General features: G+C 63.4%; 2 protein-coding genes across 4 annotated transcripts; one reads left to right on the forward strand and one right to left on the reverse strand.

The window, feature by feature from the left end:
• Positions 1–4,621: 4,621 nt before the first annotated feature.
• Positions 4,622–6,692, reverse strand: C8G (complement C8 gamma chain). Its single transcript, XM_061199585.1, has 7 exons — positions 6,347–6,692; positions 6,001–6,163; positions 5,782–5,918; positions 5,544–5,614; positions 5,007–5,471; positions 4,881–4,919; positions 4,622–4,795 (listed from the first exon to the last, which is right to left on the reverse strand). The coding sequence occupies exons 1-7, from the start codon at positions 6,478–6,480 to the stop codon at positions 4,782–4,784; spliced, it is 1,023 nt and encodes a 340-aa protein (XP_061055568.1). The 5' UTR covers positions 6,481–6,692; the 3' UTR covers positions 4,622–4,781.
• A 47-nt stretch (positions 6,693–6,739) lies between these two features.
• On the forward strand, positions 6,740–11,132 carry FBXW5 (F-box and WD repeat domain containing 5). Of its 3 annotated transcripts, none has more exons than XM_061199584.1 (9): positions 6,740–6,932; positions 7,753–7,968; positions 8,151–8,308; positions 8,674–8,848; positions 9,043–9,191; positions 9,266–9,671; positions 9,869–10,016; positions 10,102–10,296; positions 10,368–11,132. In XM_061199584.1, exons 2-9 carry the CDS (start codon positions 7,776–7,778, stop codon positions 10,615–10,617), a joined length of 1,674 nt encoding a protein of 557 aa, XP_061055567.1. In that variant the 5' UTR covers positions 6,740–6,932; positions 7,753–7,775; the 3' UTR covers positions 10,618–11,132. The 3 variants fall into 3 exon arrangements, with proteins under 3 accessions (XP_061055567.1, XP_061055565.1, XP_061055566.1); XM_061199582.1 differs by having other exon boundaries at positions 6,742–6,932; positions 10,084–10,296; XM_061199583.1 differs by lacking the exon at positions 6,740–6,932 and adding an exon at positions 6,954–7,262 and having other exon boundaries at positions 10,084–10,296.
• Positions 11,133–16,585: the final 5,453 nt, after the last annotated feature.

A 16,585-nucleotide genomic window follows, 5' to 3' on the forward strand; every position in this document is an offset into this window, starting at 1 on the left:
CAGCCCCCAAAGAGCCCCTCCTCCCCACTGGCAGCGGAGTGCGTGGGTCCTGGGCTCCATCGGATAGCGGGAAGGACCTGTACTTGACCCGTGAGCTCGTCCTGAGCCACTTCCTCCCGCCCTTGGCCTGGGGCAGCCTGTCCTGAGCAGGAGCCCCAGCCAGGCCACTGAGAGAGCCCAAGGCCCAGGGCTTCAGGCCTTGGCTCTGTCCCAGGCCCCCTCTCCTCTGGGAAGGGCCTGGCCCTCGCTGGGGCCCTTCCTCCCCCGGGAGTGTCTCCCGTTGCCAGCTGGACGGCCACCGAGGCCTCTCCAGGTCAGCTGCAGGCCCCGGGCAGGGAAGGGGTGGGGGGGGCGTCTGGGGAGCCGAGCCCCCATGCCTTGACCTCCCCGGGCCTGGCCGGTTAGCACAACTCACCTGCTTCCAGACTCTGGCCACAGCGAGAGAAGTTGCAGACAACAAGGTGGTTTTCCTGGAACTTCCCAAAGGACCCATCACGCTCCAACAGAAGCTGGGGCGGCAGCTCCCCCAGGACCTGGCCTCCACCTCCCACCCTGCAGGCCCCAACCCGACCCCGCTGACCCCAACCTGATCCTAAACCCACCTGAGATCGTGCCTAAAACCCGCTCCTCTGCACCCCTCCCGGGCTGGGGGCGCTCTGCCCCCCCCAGGTGGTGCCCTCCCACTGGGCGCTCTGGGGAGCTCTTCGGGGGCAGCCGTCGGCCCCTCCACAAGTACGCCCACCCCTGCGACCACCTGGCCTTCCCTGGTCAGCACAGGCCACGGCACAAAGCCCCTGCAGCAGCGGAGGCCAGGCGGGGTCCCCACGCCACCCCAGGCCTGAGTGGTGCCCTAGGCCCAGGGATCCCACCTCCAGGCCCTGTTCGTCTCCCTGGGGTGGAGCCAGCAGAGGAGCAGTGCTGGGTGAGTGCAGGCAGCGTGGGATGACCCCCCTGAAGGCCCCCCACGCGCTGGGGGAGCTGGAGGGCCCCTCTGCAGTGAGGGAAGTCTGGCCCTGTCGCCACATTCAGGGGCCTGGCCCACCTGCCCACCGGAGCTCCTGTGTGGACCGGGAGGGCAGGCGCCCAGCAAGAAGGGCCAAGCACAGGGAGTTCCCCGGTGGCCTAGTGGTTAGGATTCGGGGCTTTCACTGCGTGGCCCAGGTTCAGTCCCTGGACTGGGACCTCCCGCAAGCCACGTGGCAAGAAAAAAAAGAGAGAGAGAGAGCAGGGCTAAGCACAGAGCACCTGGCGGTCCCGTGACGGGGCCAGCGATGTACCTGCTGTGGGACCACGGCGCCGGGGGCCTGGGACACGGCAGCCTCAGGTCCGGGCGAGGCCAGTGCGCTCCAGGTCAGTGCTCCTTGGGCGTGAGCGGCCCCTCCACGTTCCCCAACTAAGACTGCCAGTTAGAGGGTAGTTTCCATAGATTTTTCAAGGTTTTTCTTTCTTCTAAGATATTAAACACCACCTCTCATAATTAAAAGGCCCAAACAAATTGTAATTAATAAATACCTTTACATAAAAACGGTTCATCTGGGGCTTCTCTGGTGGCGCAGTGGTTAAGAATCCGCCTGACGATGCAGGGGCCATGAGTTCGACCCCTGGTCCGGGAAGATCCCACATGCCGCGGAGCAACTGAGCCCGTGCACCACAACTACTGAGCCCACGTGCCACAACTACTGAAGCCCGTGCGCCTAGAGCCCCTGCTCTGCAACAAGAGAAGCCACCGCAGTGAGAAGCCCACACATGACAAGGAAGAGCAGCCCCTGCTTGTGGCAACTAGAGAAAGCCCGTGAGCAGCAACAAAGACCCAATGCAGCCAAAAATAAAAACAAATAAATAAGTAAATTTAAAACAAAAACGATTTATCTAGAGCTACAATTGTTTCACCCAGTTTTTGAAAATTTAATTAGAGCTTGTTAAACATTTTAGCAAAACCAAATGCGTCGAGTCGGGAGCCCTCCGTTCCCCACCGCCCCCTCCCGTGTAAGGAGCCAGCTGGGGGTGGGGCTGGCCTGCTCTGTGGCCTCGGCCCTTTGATCCCTTGAGAGGTCCTGGCGTGGTCCCTGGGATGCTCAGCTCTGCTGGAAGGACCCTTTCTTCCCCAGAAGTCCTGAGAGGGGGCCTCTAAGGAGCCTGGCCTGCCCACACCCCAGAGCAGACGCCCTCCTTTCCGTCTGGGGGACGCGGGGCCAGGCGTGCAGGGGGCTCTCTGGGGCCCTACCAGCTCTGAGCTGCGGCCCATGTGACACAGGTGCCCGTGTGGCCTCCAGCTCTGCTCTCTGGGGTCTTTGTCTCCCCCTCTTCCCACCAGCCCTGTCTGCCCTTCTGGGAGGCCGGCGCCGAGGGACATTGGGTGGGCACGGCCCAGACTGGGGTGTCGGGCACAGTCCCTGCCCGCTGTGGACACCGAGCCCTCCAGCAACCGCCACGCCAGGCCTCCTGGTCTGGACTGGGCCAGCGGGTGAGGAGGGCGGGGGGGCATGCAGAGGTGGGGCCAGGGGCCTCTGACCCTGCTCTCCAGGGACCAGGCAGTGGTCCCCCCTGTTCTGTGGCCTACAGCTCACCCAGGGAAAGAGGCTGCTGGGGGGCATGACATGGGGCTGGGGTGGGGGTCCAGCTCCCAGCTGCCCCCTCAGCCTCGCCATCGTCAGGGAATGGTGAGCACTGGACCTCAAGCTCCCAGGGGCAGGGACTGGCCACCTGTGCGCCCAGAGCCTGGCATGCAGTGGGCATTTCAGGAATGCTCATCAGACAGACCCTAAGGCTCCCCAAACAGGGCGACTTGGGCCCTTTTCCCAGGCCCGGCTTTGGCCAAGCCGATGACCAGCTCCCTGACCCTCCAGCCCCGGTCCGGCCCAAGCCTGGGGCTGCCATTTGCCCTGAAGCTCTCCCCAGGTTCTCCTGACTGGGGGAGGGGCACAGTGGGAGGGGAACAGGCATGCACACAACGCTCTGGCTGGGCCGTGTGTGCCAGGCACAGGCGTCCGCAACGTCCCGTCCCGGGGACAGTGGGGACAGCGCTGACTGGCCGTGGCTCTCGCCCAGCAGGGGCGGGTGCGGGGTGAGGGAGGGAGTGGGGTGGGGTGACGGGAGAGAGAGCCAGCCTCCCACGGGGAGCGGGGTGGGCGTGCGTGGGGGGCAGCACCCTCCCACGTCCCCAGCCCTGTGGGAATTGGCCGATGTCCTCAGCTGTTTAACAGTACGGGTCTGGACAGGCGAGCTCTCATGGGCAGGGGCCGGAGCTGAGCCCACGTGGACCCTGGCGCCGCGGTCGGGAGCACTTCCCTCCCTACCGCCCCCGGCAGCTGTCCCTGCCGGTGGCAGCCCCAGGCAGACCCTGGCTGGAGGGACGGAAGGACAGCTGGATCCCAGAGTGATTTGCTCTGTACTCGTGCCCTTTGGTCTCTGTTTCTCGGGCATCAGACATTTGCAACCGCGGATTTTCTCCTTGGCATTTCTTCCACTGTCGGGGGACCCTTGGCGAGGGATGGGCGGGTTGGCCGGGACATTGGTGTGTGGAAGGGACGCGCAGTCTGCAGGGGGCTGGCCCTGTCCCGGCACTCGACCCCCTCCCAACGGTCCACAGTCACTCGGAGGGGCCCCTCCTGGCAGCGGCTGGTGGGGGCAAGGACACCGTTTCCAGTCCCCGCCTGCCTCTCCCTGGGCCTCGGAGCTCCCATGTTCCAGAAAGGTCTTCTCTACAGGCCAGAGCTCATCTTGTGGGCCCTCATGGCTGGTGACCTTGGGCTGACACTGGGTGTGGGCTCCTGGGGGCAACCCCGTCTGTCCAGGGGTCCCTCCCTCTGCACCCAGGGCCCCCGTGCTCACCCCAATACTGGCAGGCCTGCTTCCCCCAGATTGGGGTACAGACCCCCCACCTCTCTTTGTGCCCCCTGGCCGCCCACCCACATGATCTCCCCTGAGGAGCACCCGATGCCCGATGCCAGGAGTGGACTCAGCGCCGGGGTGGTCAGTCCCGATCGCGGGCCAGTCTTGTGCCCTGTCTGGCCCTGCCAGCCCCTGGGGTGGCTGAGGGGCAGCCCAGCCTCCTATCCTCCTAAGACAGATGCCAGCTCACCCCAGACCCAGGCACCACCCAGGAACTGGAGTGGAGCCTCCCTGCCCGTTCCCTTGAAACTGCCTACCCTCTCCAAGGGCCTGTCCTGCCTTGGCCACAGGGCCCCCTGGGACTCTGGGCCCCTGCCTCCCAGGAGGGCGCTCAGTGGTCAGCAGGCGACAAAAAGGACCTGAGGGGCGGGTTCCGCATCCCTCTAGGAAAGGCCAACGTGTCTGGACAAGGCGAGTTCAGGTCCTGGGCCCACCCGGGGCAGCCCAGCGAGGCCAGCAGGGCAGGCGTGCACAGAGTCAGGGAGCAGGAAAGACAAGGGCGACCACAGCGCGATGGCCAGAGGAGGGGACACTAGGGTCGGGGAGTCTGGGCACTCCAGGCCTTGAGAAGGAGCCACTCCCCACCCCCATCCCCCTGGGGAGGACTCTTCACCAGGAGACAAGCCGATGCCCTCCTGGCCCACCCGGGAAGCAGCCCCACGTGTCTGTGAGATGACGGGTGGGCAGAGACCCCGGCCGGGTCCAGCGTGGAAAGGAAGAAGTCAGGGGCTGAGACTGACAACGTTTAATGAAGGCAGCGCCCCGAGCTCCTGGGGGTGAGGTGCAGCTTCGGGGGCAGACGGGAGAGAGTCCCCACTCAGCAAGGGGGGCGGCGGGTGCTGCCACCTCCAGGGCCTTGGCTGCTTCTCGGTGCAGGGCTGCCGCCTGCCTCACCTCTTCATTTCTGCAGCACAGACGAGACTCAACCAGGAGGGAGCCGCGGGCTGCCAGCCCCCTGCCACACCGCCCCGCCGGCGCTGCCTGCTCACCGTCCAGGACGTGAAACTGGTCCGCGGCCTCGCAGAAACCTGGGGGCCAGGGCCGGGGTCAGGGGTGGCAGGGATGGGGCGCGGGGGAGGGTGAGGTGGACCGCGGGGAGAAGCAGGGACACTCACCATACTTGGGGAAAAACAGGGTGTGGTCCTCGGTCAGGTTGGCACCCTGGACCCGCTGCTCAAACACACTCAGGAATGATTCGCTCACGGGGAGCGAGCGGGCTGCGTGCGGGACACACAGGGCTCCTGGGCGCCTGCTGGGTGGGTGCGGGCTGGGCGGGCAGGGCGCTCTGGGAGCTGGGCTGTGTGCCGGGGGCTGCGATCTGACCCCTGCCCACCCCCCACCGGTCTCCTCTCTGTCCCCACATCTGGGCCTAACGGCAAGGGCAGGGGAAAGGGAGGGAAGGGTCCATGTGCCCATCCGGGCCCACCCAGACAGCCCTGCGGGTGTGCAGACCCGGTCCCGCGGGGACGTACCGTACAGCTTCACCGACAGCTGCCGCGCCCGCTCCAGGTACAGGATGGCGAAGCCCCGGTAGTCCGTCTCCCCAACGACCACGTCCACCGCCCCTCGGGCGCCTCGGGCTGGGCAGAGCCAGGTCGGTGGTCAGCCTCACCCCCAGCCCTGCACCCTTGTCCCAGTGGCCCGCGCCTCACCTTGGAGCAGGAAGCGACCTGGGAACCCCGTGTCACCGTAGAGCTGCCGCACCTGCCAGCAGATCCCATCCCTGGGGGTTGGGGGTGGGAGGAGGCACAGCAGGCTTGGGGACCCCAAACTGGGTGGGGCCTCCCGGGACACTGGTCGCAGGGACGCAAGCCGCAGCAGGGGTAGGGCTGGGGGCTGGGGTGGGAGTCGGGGGGCTGGGCGGGGGCGGGGCTCCGTGCCGGGACTCACAGCTTTCGGAAGGTGCTGACAGCCATGGCTGCACCCTGAGGAGTCACGTGCAGTGTGGTGGCCTCAGCCCGGTGGCCCTGCTCCTGCAAGGAGCGGCACGAGGAGGCCACGGCCACAAGGAACCAGGTCCCTGAAAACTGGGAACAGGCCACGTGCGGGCATGCGGGGACGGGGGCTGCCAAGCTGGGTGAGCCCCTGCTCCAGCCCCTCCAAGTCTACCTGCTGAGTGTCGAAGTTGGCCTTGGGCTGGATGGTGCTGATGGGGGACGGGGGCCGAGGGGGTCTCTGAGCCCTCTGACCCAAGGAGCCGACGGCCAGGAGCAGAGTCAAGAAGGATGCCGTCCTGGGGGGCAGCATGGCGACGGCAGCGACAGTGACAGGCCTGGGGGAGGCGCAGGGCAGGATGGTCAAGTCCCGGGTCGGAGTCCGCTGTCCAGTGCTGTCTGTGTCCATCCTCCCACCTCCCCGGCCCTGGGCCAAGCCAACGGACCGCCCCCCCCCCACCCCCGGCCCCGGCCCCTGCCCCAGCCTCCTCACGAACTCACCCTCACCCTGGACATCTGACCTCGACCCTGCACTTCCCGGCAGGGCCCTGTCGCCATGTCCTGTGTACAAAGTCCGAGTTGACCTCTGGCTTCTTGCCCACAAGCCACCACGTGACTTCCAGTGTAGCTGGTGCTCATCCCTTTGCACATTCATCTCCCTTAAGCCGCCAACGGCTCCTTGAGGTACGGACTAGTCTTATCCCCACAGCGAAGAACACCTGCGCCCGACACTGGGAAGCGCCGGAGCCAAGTCTCGCACCGGAGATCTCGAGCCTCGCCCGCAGCCCCGCCCACGACCCACGGCGCTCGGCCGCCGCCCCTCCCGGCCGCCAGGGGCGCTGTTTCTGGAGAGACCGAGCAAACACAGGCGCGCAAACAAGTACCGCCCGGGCCGCGGGGACTGAGGCGCAGGCGCAGTAACAGCCAACGCGGGCTGCTGGGCTCGGCCCTCGACGGCCATCGATGCCTCGGGGCTCGTGGCGTTGGCCTGGCGGCCTCGGTCATAGAGACGCGGCGGCCGGAGTGGCGACGGAGGGCGGAAGCGGGTCCGCGGGCAGAGGCCTGGCGCCGGGGCGGGGGCAGCGCAGCCGGGCGGAGGCGGCCGCGGTGAGTGCGCCCGGCCCGGGGAGCGTCGACACCAGCCATGTCCGAACCCCGGCCCGGACCCCAGCGCCCTGGCCCCGGGGAGCGTCGTCACCCCGCCCCGATCCCCGGCCCGGCCTCCCGGCCCCCGTCCCCAGCTCACCCGGCAGTGGCCGCACTGGCCCGTCGCCCACCTGGCAGGGCTCCCCTAGGCCAGAGGGCAGAGGCCAGGGCCGGCTGGTGTCCCTGGCGGCGTCTGGGGCGGGCGGGCTGGCCCTCGTCCCGCCGGCCCCAAGTCTCTCCTGAGAAGGATCTCTGCCCCATGTTGACAGCTCCGAAGCCTAGGGCAGCAAGGTCAGAGAGGCAGGGTGCACAGGGTTCACCGACCCTTCGTTTCTCGGCCTCAGAGCGGTCACCAGCCCTGCCAGCCAGATGACTCCCTGGGATCCTGTGGGGGGAGGTCAGAGGGCCCCACCCAGAAGGCCTGTCCTGAGGAGGGGGCCTTTTGGGGTGAGGGTGGGTCTGGGGTCTCAGGGCCCGCCGCCAGCTCCACCTCAGGCTGGACCAGGCCGGGAAGCTGCCTGTTCTGGGGATCACTTGGCCTTTCCGGGGACCCTCAGGAGTGTGGGGTCCGAGGAGCGTGGCTGTCCAGGAGGCTTGATGAAGCGCTTGGACCCTTGGCCAGGGGGGTTCTCCGCACATGCTTAGTCCAATGGAATTCCCAGCGGGGCAGTTGGTGGGCTGCCTCAGCCCAGCCCCAGGCCCCTGCGCCTCTCCTTGGGCCTGGAGGCTGGTGTCCTCCCTGGCCCAACTGGCGACTAAGGGGACCATGCATGGGTTTCAGGGCCGCCTGGGCAGAATGTCACGATGGACGAGGGGGGCACACCCCTGCTCCCCGACAGCCTCGTTTACCAGATCTTCCTGAACTTGGGCCCGGCCGACGTGCTGGCCGCGGGGCTGGTGTGCCACCAATGGCAGGCCGTGTCCCGGGACGAGTTCCTGTGGAGGGAGCAGTTCTACCGCTACTACCAGGTGGCCCGCAACGTGCCCCGACACCCAGGTCAGCACCTGCACTCCGCCGTGAAGCCCAGTGGTCCTCATGCTGGTCGAGGACAGCCAGGCTGTGCCTCAAAACGCAGGGCCTGGGAGGGAGGCCGAAGGGTGGGCAGGGCTGGCCCCTGGCTGTCAGGGCCCTGGCTCTGAGGCGTGCGGCCCCAGTGTGACACGCCCACACACACACAGCGGCCACGTCCTGGTACGAGGAGTTTCGGCGGCTCTATGACACAGTGCCCTGCGTGGAGGTGCAGACTCTCAAGGAGCACACCGACCAGGTCCTGCACCTTAGCTTCTCCCACTCGGGCTACCAGTTTGCTTCCTGCTCCAAGGACTGCACCGTGAAGGTGAGGGCGGCTAACCCTGTAGGAAGAGAGGGCCAGGCCACGAGTGACAGCTGGCCCGTGTGCTGCATCCACATGGGGAGGCCCGGGACCGGGACCACTGGCCTGGATCACCCGGGCTGGGAGGCTGGGGCTGGGTGGCCCTAACTGCCTACAGAGAAGAGAGGGTCCTGCTCGCAGCTGCTCCAGAGCCGGCCCCAAGCCCCGCGTACTCACATCCCTCCGGCGGTCTGACAGCCAAAGACAAGGAGCCCTCACCGGATGGCGGTTTCCAAGCACCGGCTCAGCCGAGCCGACCAGGAGAGGGGTCCCAGGGGCCCCGTGCAGGGCGGGATCACGAGGTATGCCTGCTCGGCCCCCCCATGCAGATCTGGAACAACGACCTGACCATCTCGCTGCTGCACAGCGCAGACATGCGGCCTTACAATTGGAGCTACACCCAGTTCTCCCAGTTCAACCAGGACGATTCTCTGCTGCTGGCGTCCGGGGTGTTCCTGGGGCCCCACAACTCCTCCTCGGGCGAGATCGCCGTCATCAGCCTAGGTGAGACTGGGCCGAGGGTGGGCGGCCCTCCCACCGGGGCCGTCCCACCCAGGCCCCTGCTCCATCTCTGCCTGGACAACCCCGCCCCTAATGCCCAGCCCCGCCCCCTGCCTGGACAACCCCACCCCATCCCGCCAGCCCCGCCTCCCCCCACCCCCCACCCCCCCCTCGCCCCATCCTGCTGCTCCCCCCAGACACCTTCGCCCTGCTGTCCCGCGTGCGCAACAAGCCCTACGACGTGTTCGGTTGCTGGCTCACGGACACCAGCCTGATCTCGGGAAACCTGCACCGCATTGGGGACATCACGTCGTGCTCTGTGCTCTGGCTCAACAACGCCTTCCAGGTGCGCGCGGGGGGGCCCTGCGGCCGGCGGCGGCCCCCAGCAGCCCGTGCCCACCCCCCCGCTCCTGCCCCCAGGACGTGGAGTCGGAGAATGTGAACGTGGTGAAGCGGCTTTTCAAGATCCAGAACCTCAACGCCAGCACCATCCGCACCGTCATGGTGGCCGACTGCAGCCGCTTTGACAGCCCGGAACTCCTGCTGGACGCCGGCGCCCCTGGCGCGGACCCCGGCTGTGTCTTCGACCTGAGCAGCGACAGTGAGGAGCCCGTGGTCGACCCGGGCCCGGCCCGCACCAAGGGCTTGAGGCGCCTCCTGGAGGGCCGGGCCCAGCCCCAGCTGTCAGAGTGCGCGCTGGAGACCAAGGCGGCCGAGCTGCTGGCCCAGGGCCACACCAAGCCCCCCGAGCGCGGCACGGCCGCCGCCGGCAGCAAACTCCTCATCTTCACCACGGGCTGCTTCACCTACTCGCCGCACCAGATCGGTGAGGAGCCCGGGCGAGGCTTCCCAGGGTGGGGCGGGGCCAGTCTGTGCGCAGAGTCCCTTCCTCCGTTTGCCCTGGGGGTGAGCACTTGTGCGGCCCCCCGGGGCGCACGTTCAGATCCGGGGGCACAGGGCCGGCGGCGCCACGGGCGTCTGGCGCTCCCAGGCACCCAGGCGCTGCCCGCCCGGCCCCCACAGGCATCAAGCAGATCCGGCCGCACCAGATGACCACGGCGGGGCCCGTGCTGGGCGAGGGCCGGGGCTCCGACGCCTTCTTCGACGCGCTTGACCACGTCATCGACGTGCACGGACACATCGTCGGCATGGGCCTGTCCCCCGACAACAGGTGGGCCCCTGTTGGCAGCCTGGGTGGGGGCGTCCGCAGGCCCCTACTGAGCAGCGTGCCCATGCAGGTACCTGTACGTAAACAGCCGCGCCTGGCCCAGCGGCTCGGTGGTGGCCGACCCCATGCAGCCACCGCCGATCGCGGAGGAGATCGACCTGCTGGTGTTTGACCTCAAGACCATGCGGGAGGTGAAGCGGGCCTTGCGCGCCCACCGCGCCTACACGCCCAACGATGAGTGCTTCTTCATCTTCCTGGACGTCAGCAGGGACTTCGTGGCCAGGTCCGGGGGCGGAGCCGGGTGGGGAGGGGCCCCAGTGGGCGGGCGGGGGCTCATCCCAGGCGCTCTCGCAGTGGGGCGGAGGATCGGCACGGCTACATCTGGGACCGCCACTACAACATCTGCCTGGCCAAGCTGCGGCACCAGGACGTGGTCAACTCAGTGGTCTTCAGCCCCCAGGAGCAGGAGCTCCTGCTGACGGCCAGCGACGACGCCACCATCAAAGCCTGGCGCTCGCCACGCACGGTGCGTGTCTGCCAGGCCCCGCGTCCGCGCCCGCGCCCTCGCCCCTTCTTCTCCTGGTTCGCCAGCCAGAGGCGCTGAGGGGCGCTGGGACCCACCGAGGAGGCTACGGAGGCCCATGGCCCTTTTCCGGGGGTCGAGCTGCTGCCCAGAGCGCGCGGGGGCAGAGAAGCTTGCTGCAGAAACGCCTTAGGACGGGGGCCACGGGGGGAGGGACGGCCCGGCCCCCACCACGCTCGTGCACGCACACCGCCTCCCACAGCTGTGACGCTCAGCCCTGGGCAGCCGGGGCCGTCTCTGGCTGGCTTGGGCTGCACAGGACACTGGGCCCCCGCGCTTCACCCACCCCCTTCCCCTGGGCCTGGGCTCTGGGACAGTCTGCACAACACCTTCTCCTCGGCCAGCCCTGTGGGGCCCTGGCGGTGTTTGCTGGGCCCAGCCTTGCCCAGGGAGCCCAGGCTCCCTCCTCTGGGAACTTCCCAGCGTCAGGGTCGAGATGCGGGTCAGGCTGCTGCAGGCCAGGCTGCCATGGGCCCAGGGCACCTGCATGTCACTGGTCACCTGTTCAGGGTCTGAATAAACAGTTGGCAACAGCACAGTGCCGACCAGTCTGTGCGGGGAGGGGCGTGGCATCCAGTGTGTGCAGGGAGGGGCATGGCATCTATACGGGGCCTCGTCGTGCCTGCTGGACGGGGCGGGTGCCCCAGGCCACACGCTGGAGCTGCCCTGAACTGGGCAGCGGGACGCGAGTCTGCGTCCCCAGCTGCCGCCCCTGCTGCCTCTGTGGACAAGTCCCTGAGCGCAGAGACTCCGGAGCACGTCCGGCACGTGTGCGCTCCCCGCCAGCAGGGGGCACAGAGGGACACACGGCTTGGCAAGTGCTGCCAGGCACCAGGGACGGCAGGCGGGGCGGGCGGCGGGGGGGGCCAGTTTCAGGGCTTTGAGTCCTCAAGGGGGTGCCCTGGCTGGGGCAGGGGCAGACCTCGGGGGCCTGGCACGTGACAGTGTGGACACAGAGCAGAGGTGGCAGCAGAGGGGCGGGGGTGGCCCCAGCTGTACCCTCAGGCCTGGCCCAGGCCCATCCTGGGGGCTCACCTGGCCCACTTGTTCATCTCGGGACACCCCGGGGTGGAAATGCAGCCCAGCTGCACGTGGAGCGATGGTGCTGAACTGCCATCGGCTCCACACTCGGCACGCGCCAACGTGACGGTCGAGAAGACAGACGTGGACGGGCCTTGGGGGACAGCATGTTACTCCAGGCCAGAGGCAGCGGTGAGCAGAGGCTGCCCCGGTCGCCTGCAGGGTCGGAGCCAAGCTGGCCGCAGGCAGACGGGCTGGGCAGGGCCGGGTACAGACACGAGGTCGGGGAAGCTGACCCAGGAGGAGTTCGGACTGGAGGGCAAAGTCCCCGGAGGAGCCAGCCAGTGGCACAGCTGCGCCCCGAGGACAGAGCCCCAGCCCCACTGCTGCAGCGGGGAAGCTTGGGCCCCTGGGTCTGTCTCCGAACCACTGGACGGGTGAGAACAGGGAAGGGAGCCCGACAGCAGCGGAGCCCGAGCACTCTGCCCGGGACCCGCCTGGAACCGCAGCCAGGAGCCCAGGCTCGGCCTCAGACGGGAGCCAGGAAACCCCATGGACACCGCTGCTCCGGGGTAGCTGCAAGGTGATGCGGTTTCTGGAAAAGACTGGAGATATGTTTAATGTAAAGCCATCAAGGTAACCTACAAAATCTATAAAACAAAAGCAGCGGAATCGGAATCAAGAACATGCAGAAATCGAAAAATTAGAAGAGAGCCAACAGACAAGAGATAGGGTGATTGGAACTAAATGCTTAACCCACGGAAAGAAGGCTGGACCAGGCCCACCTGGTGTGAGAACCGGAAGCGGATGACAAAAAGCAGAGAAACAGATACGTGCCAGAGGAACGGGGAGGCCCGGGAGGCGGGGGGAGAGCAGGGGGAGACGGGGGTTGGAAGAGGAGCCCCATCCCCAGAGCACGCGAGCTGAGCTCTGACGGAGGGCAGCGAGCACGCCTGAGCCTCCAAGCTCCGTGGGAGGTGGGTGCAGGTGGGGAGCTGGCTCGAGGCCCTGCCCCTCCGGAGGTGTGGCCGGAAACCTGAGCGGAGGCACGGGGCAGCCGAGGGCTCTGCAAAGGGCGCCATGGCAGGCGGGGCAGGGGCGGCGGCAGCACTGGGGCCCCCAGTACCGGCACCTCTCACCAGTGCCCACCCTCAGTTCCTGGGCCTGCACGCGGCACAGCCGCCAGCCTGCCACGGGGTCGGGAAAGGGGACTCGGGAAGCTGAGTGAGTGCGGAGAGGCCGGGGGATCCCCGGGGGCTGTGTGGCCCCAGGTGTGGCCCCAGGCACGGCCAGACTAAGGAGGGGCACGACAGAGCAGGGTTAACAGGAGTGCCAGGTTTCAGGCTGGAGGCCAGACGGGGAGCCAGCAACCAGACCAGAGGGAGCAGCTTGAGAAACAGCCCATGAAGTGGTTGTGACGCCCGGGACCACCCTTGAGCTGCCGGTCTGCTCCTAAGGATCAGACCCAAGGCTTGGTGAGCTTGCAGAGCAGCAGGCAGGACCGGCCGAGAGAGCATGGTTTTGGGGGCTGGGCTGACGGGGGGGTCCAGCCCACGGGTGGCAGTGGGAACGTGAGCCTGAGCCTAACCAGACCCAGACCTGATAAAGTCAACATCCAGAATCTAATCTACAGTTACCCAGCACACGAAGAGCTGGGAAACGTTCAACTCAAGGGCAGCCAAGGATGTTGAAGTTACCTGACAGAGACAGAGTGGCTATTATAAAATGCCTGAGTGAGCAAACACATTCTGCAGTGGATATTAAGATATAAACATCTCAGCAAAGAAACAAAAAAGGGAAATAACCAAAAATTTAAAACTCCAGACAGACTCAATAGCAGGATGGAGAAGTCAGAGGAAAGAGTCAGTGAACTTGACTGAAGACAGGACAACAGAGATTGTCCAACCTGAACAGAGAGAAAAAAGATCAGGTAAAGGAAAATCAGAGCCTCAAGGACCTGTGGGACGGCAAGCAAAGGTCTAAGCGCAAAAGGAGAGGAGGAAGCAATTTGAAGAAATGATGGCTGAAAACGTCCCCAAATTTGGATATAAACCTACAGATACAAACCTACAGATTCAAGAGGTTGAGCAAAAGGACAAACTCAAGGACATTCACACCCGGGCACATCTAAATCAGTGCTGAAAACTGAAGACGAGAAACCTGAAAGCAGTGAGAAGATGCACCTCGGCCCCAGGGGAGCAGCCTGTGGTGACTACAGATTCCTCATTAGAAACCACGGAGGCCACAGGAAGTAGCACTTTTTTTTTTTTTTGGGTGCGCTGAGGGACCTTATTTCCCTGACCAGGGATTGAACCCGGGCCCCGGCAGTGAAAGCCTGGCGTCCTACCCACTAGGCCACCAGGGAACTCCCAGAAGTAGCACATTTTTTAAGTGCTGGGGGAAAGGAAAGAGTCAGCCCGGAGTTCTATATCCAGTGAAAATGATCTGCTCTAACAGAAATGCTGATGGGAGCTCTTCCGGCAGGAAGGAGGTGGTGTCAGGAAACCTGGGCGGTCAGCAGGGAGGGGCAGCAACAGAAACGGTAAACACTCTCCTCGAGTTCTTCAAACACATTCGGCCGCTGAAAAGTTTGTCATGATTTCGTCTGGTGACATGTCCAGCACACACAGAGGTAACGGGGGAACCACAAAGGGGCCTCCAGGGTGGTAAGGTTTCTACAGCCCTATTAAAGAGCAAACTCCTGATTCCAAGTAGACTGGAACAACCACTAAAACCATGAAGAGAGAGAGTCAGCATCACAACAGATAAACTCAAATACTGGGACTTCCCTGGCGGTCCAGTGGTTAGGACTCCGCACTCCCAACGCAGGGAGCACGGGTTCGATCCCTGGTTGGGGAACTAAGATCCTGCATGCTGCATGGCATGGTCAAAAAACAAACCAAGCAAACAAAAAACCCAGAGAGAACCAACAGAAAACAAACACAAAATGGTCAACTTATATCTAGCATATCCATAGTTACGTTATTGTCAACGTGAAACTTAAAAACAAAAATACCTACAACCCAACTATGCCATCTCTAAGAAACTCACTCAAATATAGTATAGGTTAGTTAAAAGTAAAAGGATGGAAAAATGCATACCACAAAAATACCAATGAAAAGAAACGGGATGTTTAATATCAGACAAAGTAAAGCACATTTCAGAAAAAGTCTGTTACCAAGAAAAAAGAGGGACATTACACACTGATACAAGAGTAAATTCACCAAGAAGATAAAACAATCCTACGTGTGTGCGCCTAACAACAGAGCCTCAGAATACACAAAGCAAGAAGTGACAGAATGAGAGGAGAAATAGATGCATCTGAAGTTACAGCTGGAGACTAGGTGCTCCTCTCTCAGTAAAGGTCAAACTAGTCACAGAGGCGGCAACATGCAGGAGAACTGAGCCCCTCTCCTGTGTTAGCTTCCTGGGTGGCTGTAACAAAGTACCACAAACTGGGAAGTTTAAAACAACAGAAATTTATTGTCTCAAAGTTCTGGAGGCCGAAAGTCCAAGGTCAAGGTGCTGGCAAGGCCACTCTCTCTGGGGGAAGCCCTTCCTGGCCTCTTCCTAGGTTCTGGCGTTTGCCAGACATCAGGTGCTCCTGACCTGTAGACGCATCACTGCGACCTTCTGTCTTCACGTGGCATCCTCCTCCCTGGGCCTGTTCACGTCCTCTTCCCTCTGTGCACGTCTATGTCCACATTTCCCCTTTTCAGAAGGACACTGGTCATATTGGATTGAGCCCACCCTAATGACCTCATTTTAACTTATCTCTGTAAAGACCGTATTTCCAAATAAGGTCACAGTCTGAGTTACTGAGGGTTAGTACTTCATTATCTTTGGGGGAGTCACAATTCAATCCATGACAACTATCAGCCAACTGAATCTAATCGATACATATGGAATACTCCCCTCACCGACAGCAGAAGACGTGTTCTTTTCTCTTTTTATTTTATTTATTTATTTATTTATTATTTTTGGCTGCGTTGGGTCTTCGTTGCTGCGCGTGGGCTTTCTCTAGTTGCTGCAAGCGGGGGCTACTCTTCGTTGCGGTGCGCGGGCTTCTCATTGCGGTGACTTCTCTTGTTGAGGAGCACAGGCTCCAGGCACGTGGGCTTCATTAGTTGCGGCACGCGGGTTCAGTAGTTGTGGCTCACGGGCTTAGTTGCTCCGCAGCATGTGGGATCTTCCCGGACCAGGGCTCGAACCCGTGTCCCCTGCATTGGCAGGTGGATTCTTAACCACCGTGCCACCAGGGAAGCCCTGACATGTTCTTTTCAAGTGCACATGAAACAGCCACCAACGTGGACCACAGCCTGCCTCACAAAACAAGCCTGAGACACAGGAAGACAAGGGGGCACAAGTCAGCTGTGAGCAGACAGCACACATGATGCTGTCCCTCTACTTGAAGCTTTTTTTTTTTTTGGCCGCGCTGCATGGCATGTGGGATCTCAGTTCCCCAACCAGGGATCGAACTCGTCGTGCCCCCTTCAGTGGAAGCGCGGAGTCTTAACCATTGGACCACCAGGGAAGTCCCTACTCGATGTTTCTAAATGATTATTTTGTGCGTTGAAAAAATAAGATGGAACTAAAATTCTAGATAACATGGAAGGCAAGGGAGTACAAGGTCAAATAAAGGCATAAATTAAAACTCACATCCCAGTGGGAATACCAGATGGTGTAGCCACTTCGGAAGGTAACTTGACAGCTCCTCCAATAGTTAAACACACGCCCCACAGCTTCCCTCGGAGGCATCTTCCAGGAGAGAGGGAAACACACGTCCATGCTAAGACTCGTACACATGCTCACAGCAGCCAAAGGCGGACCCACCCACGAGTCCATTACTGCATGTCCGTCCACCACACCGGGAGGCTCACTCAGCTTGAGGCTGCAGAACCTTGAAAACCTTATGCTCCACGAAGCAGGCGTCAAAGGCCAGGTTGCGCGACTCTGCTTATACGAATGT

Source organism: Eubalaena glacialis, chromosome 9 (genome assembly GCF_028564815.1).
Source record: "Eubalaena glacialis isolate mEubGla1 chromosome 9, mEubGla1.1.hap2.+ XY, whole genome shotgun sequence".
Classification (NCBI taxonomy): domain Eukaryota; kingdom Metazoa; phylum Chordata; class Mammalia; order Artiodactyla; family Balaenidae; genus Eubalaena; species Eubalaena glacialis.

What these genes read in the sequence shown, in the direction of transcription:
- C8G (XM_061199585.1), bottom strand. Translation starts at nt 6,480, where the DNA reads ATGAATGTGCAAAGGGATGAGCACCAGCTACACTGGAAGTCACGTGGT. An exon ending in GTCAGCACCTTCCGAAAGCT is followed by an intron (nt 5,615 to 5,781) that starts GTGAGTCCCGGC and finishes CCCAACCCCCAG; the next exon opens with GGATGGGATCTGCTGGCAGG. An exon ending in CCTGTTTTTCCCCAAGTATG is followed by an intron (nt 4,920 to 5,006) that starts GTGAGTGTCCCT and finishes CCTGGCCCCCAG; the next exon opens with GTTTCTGCGAGGCCGCGGAC.
- FBXW5 (XM_061199582.1), top strand. Translation starts at nt 7,776, where the DNA reads ATGGACGAGGGGGGCACACCCCTGCTCCCCGACAGCCTCGTTTACCAG. An exon ending in GGCTCAACAACGCCTTCCAG is followed by an intron (nt 9,192 to 9,265) that starts GTGCGCGCGGGG and finishes TCCTGCCCCCAG; the next exon opens with GACGTGGAGTCGGAGAATGT. An exon ending in CTACTCGCCGCACCAGATCG is followed by an intron (nt 9,672 to 9,868) that starts GTGAGGAGCCCG and finishes CGGCCCCCACAG; the next exon opens with GCATCAAGCAGATCCGGCCG.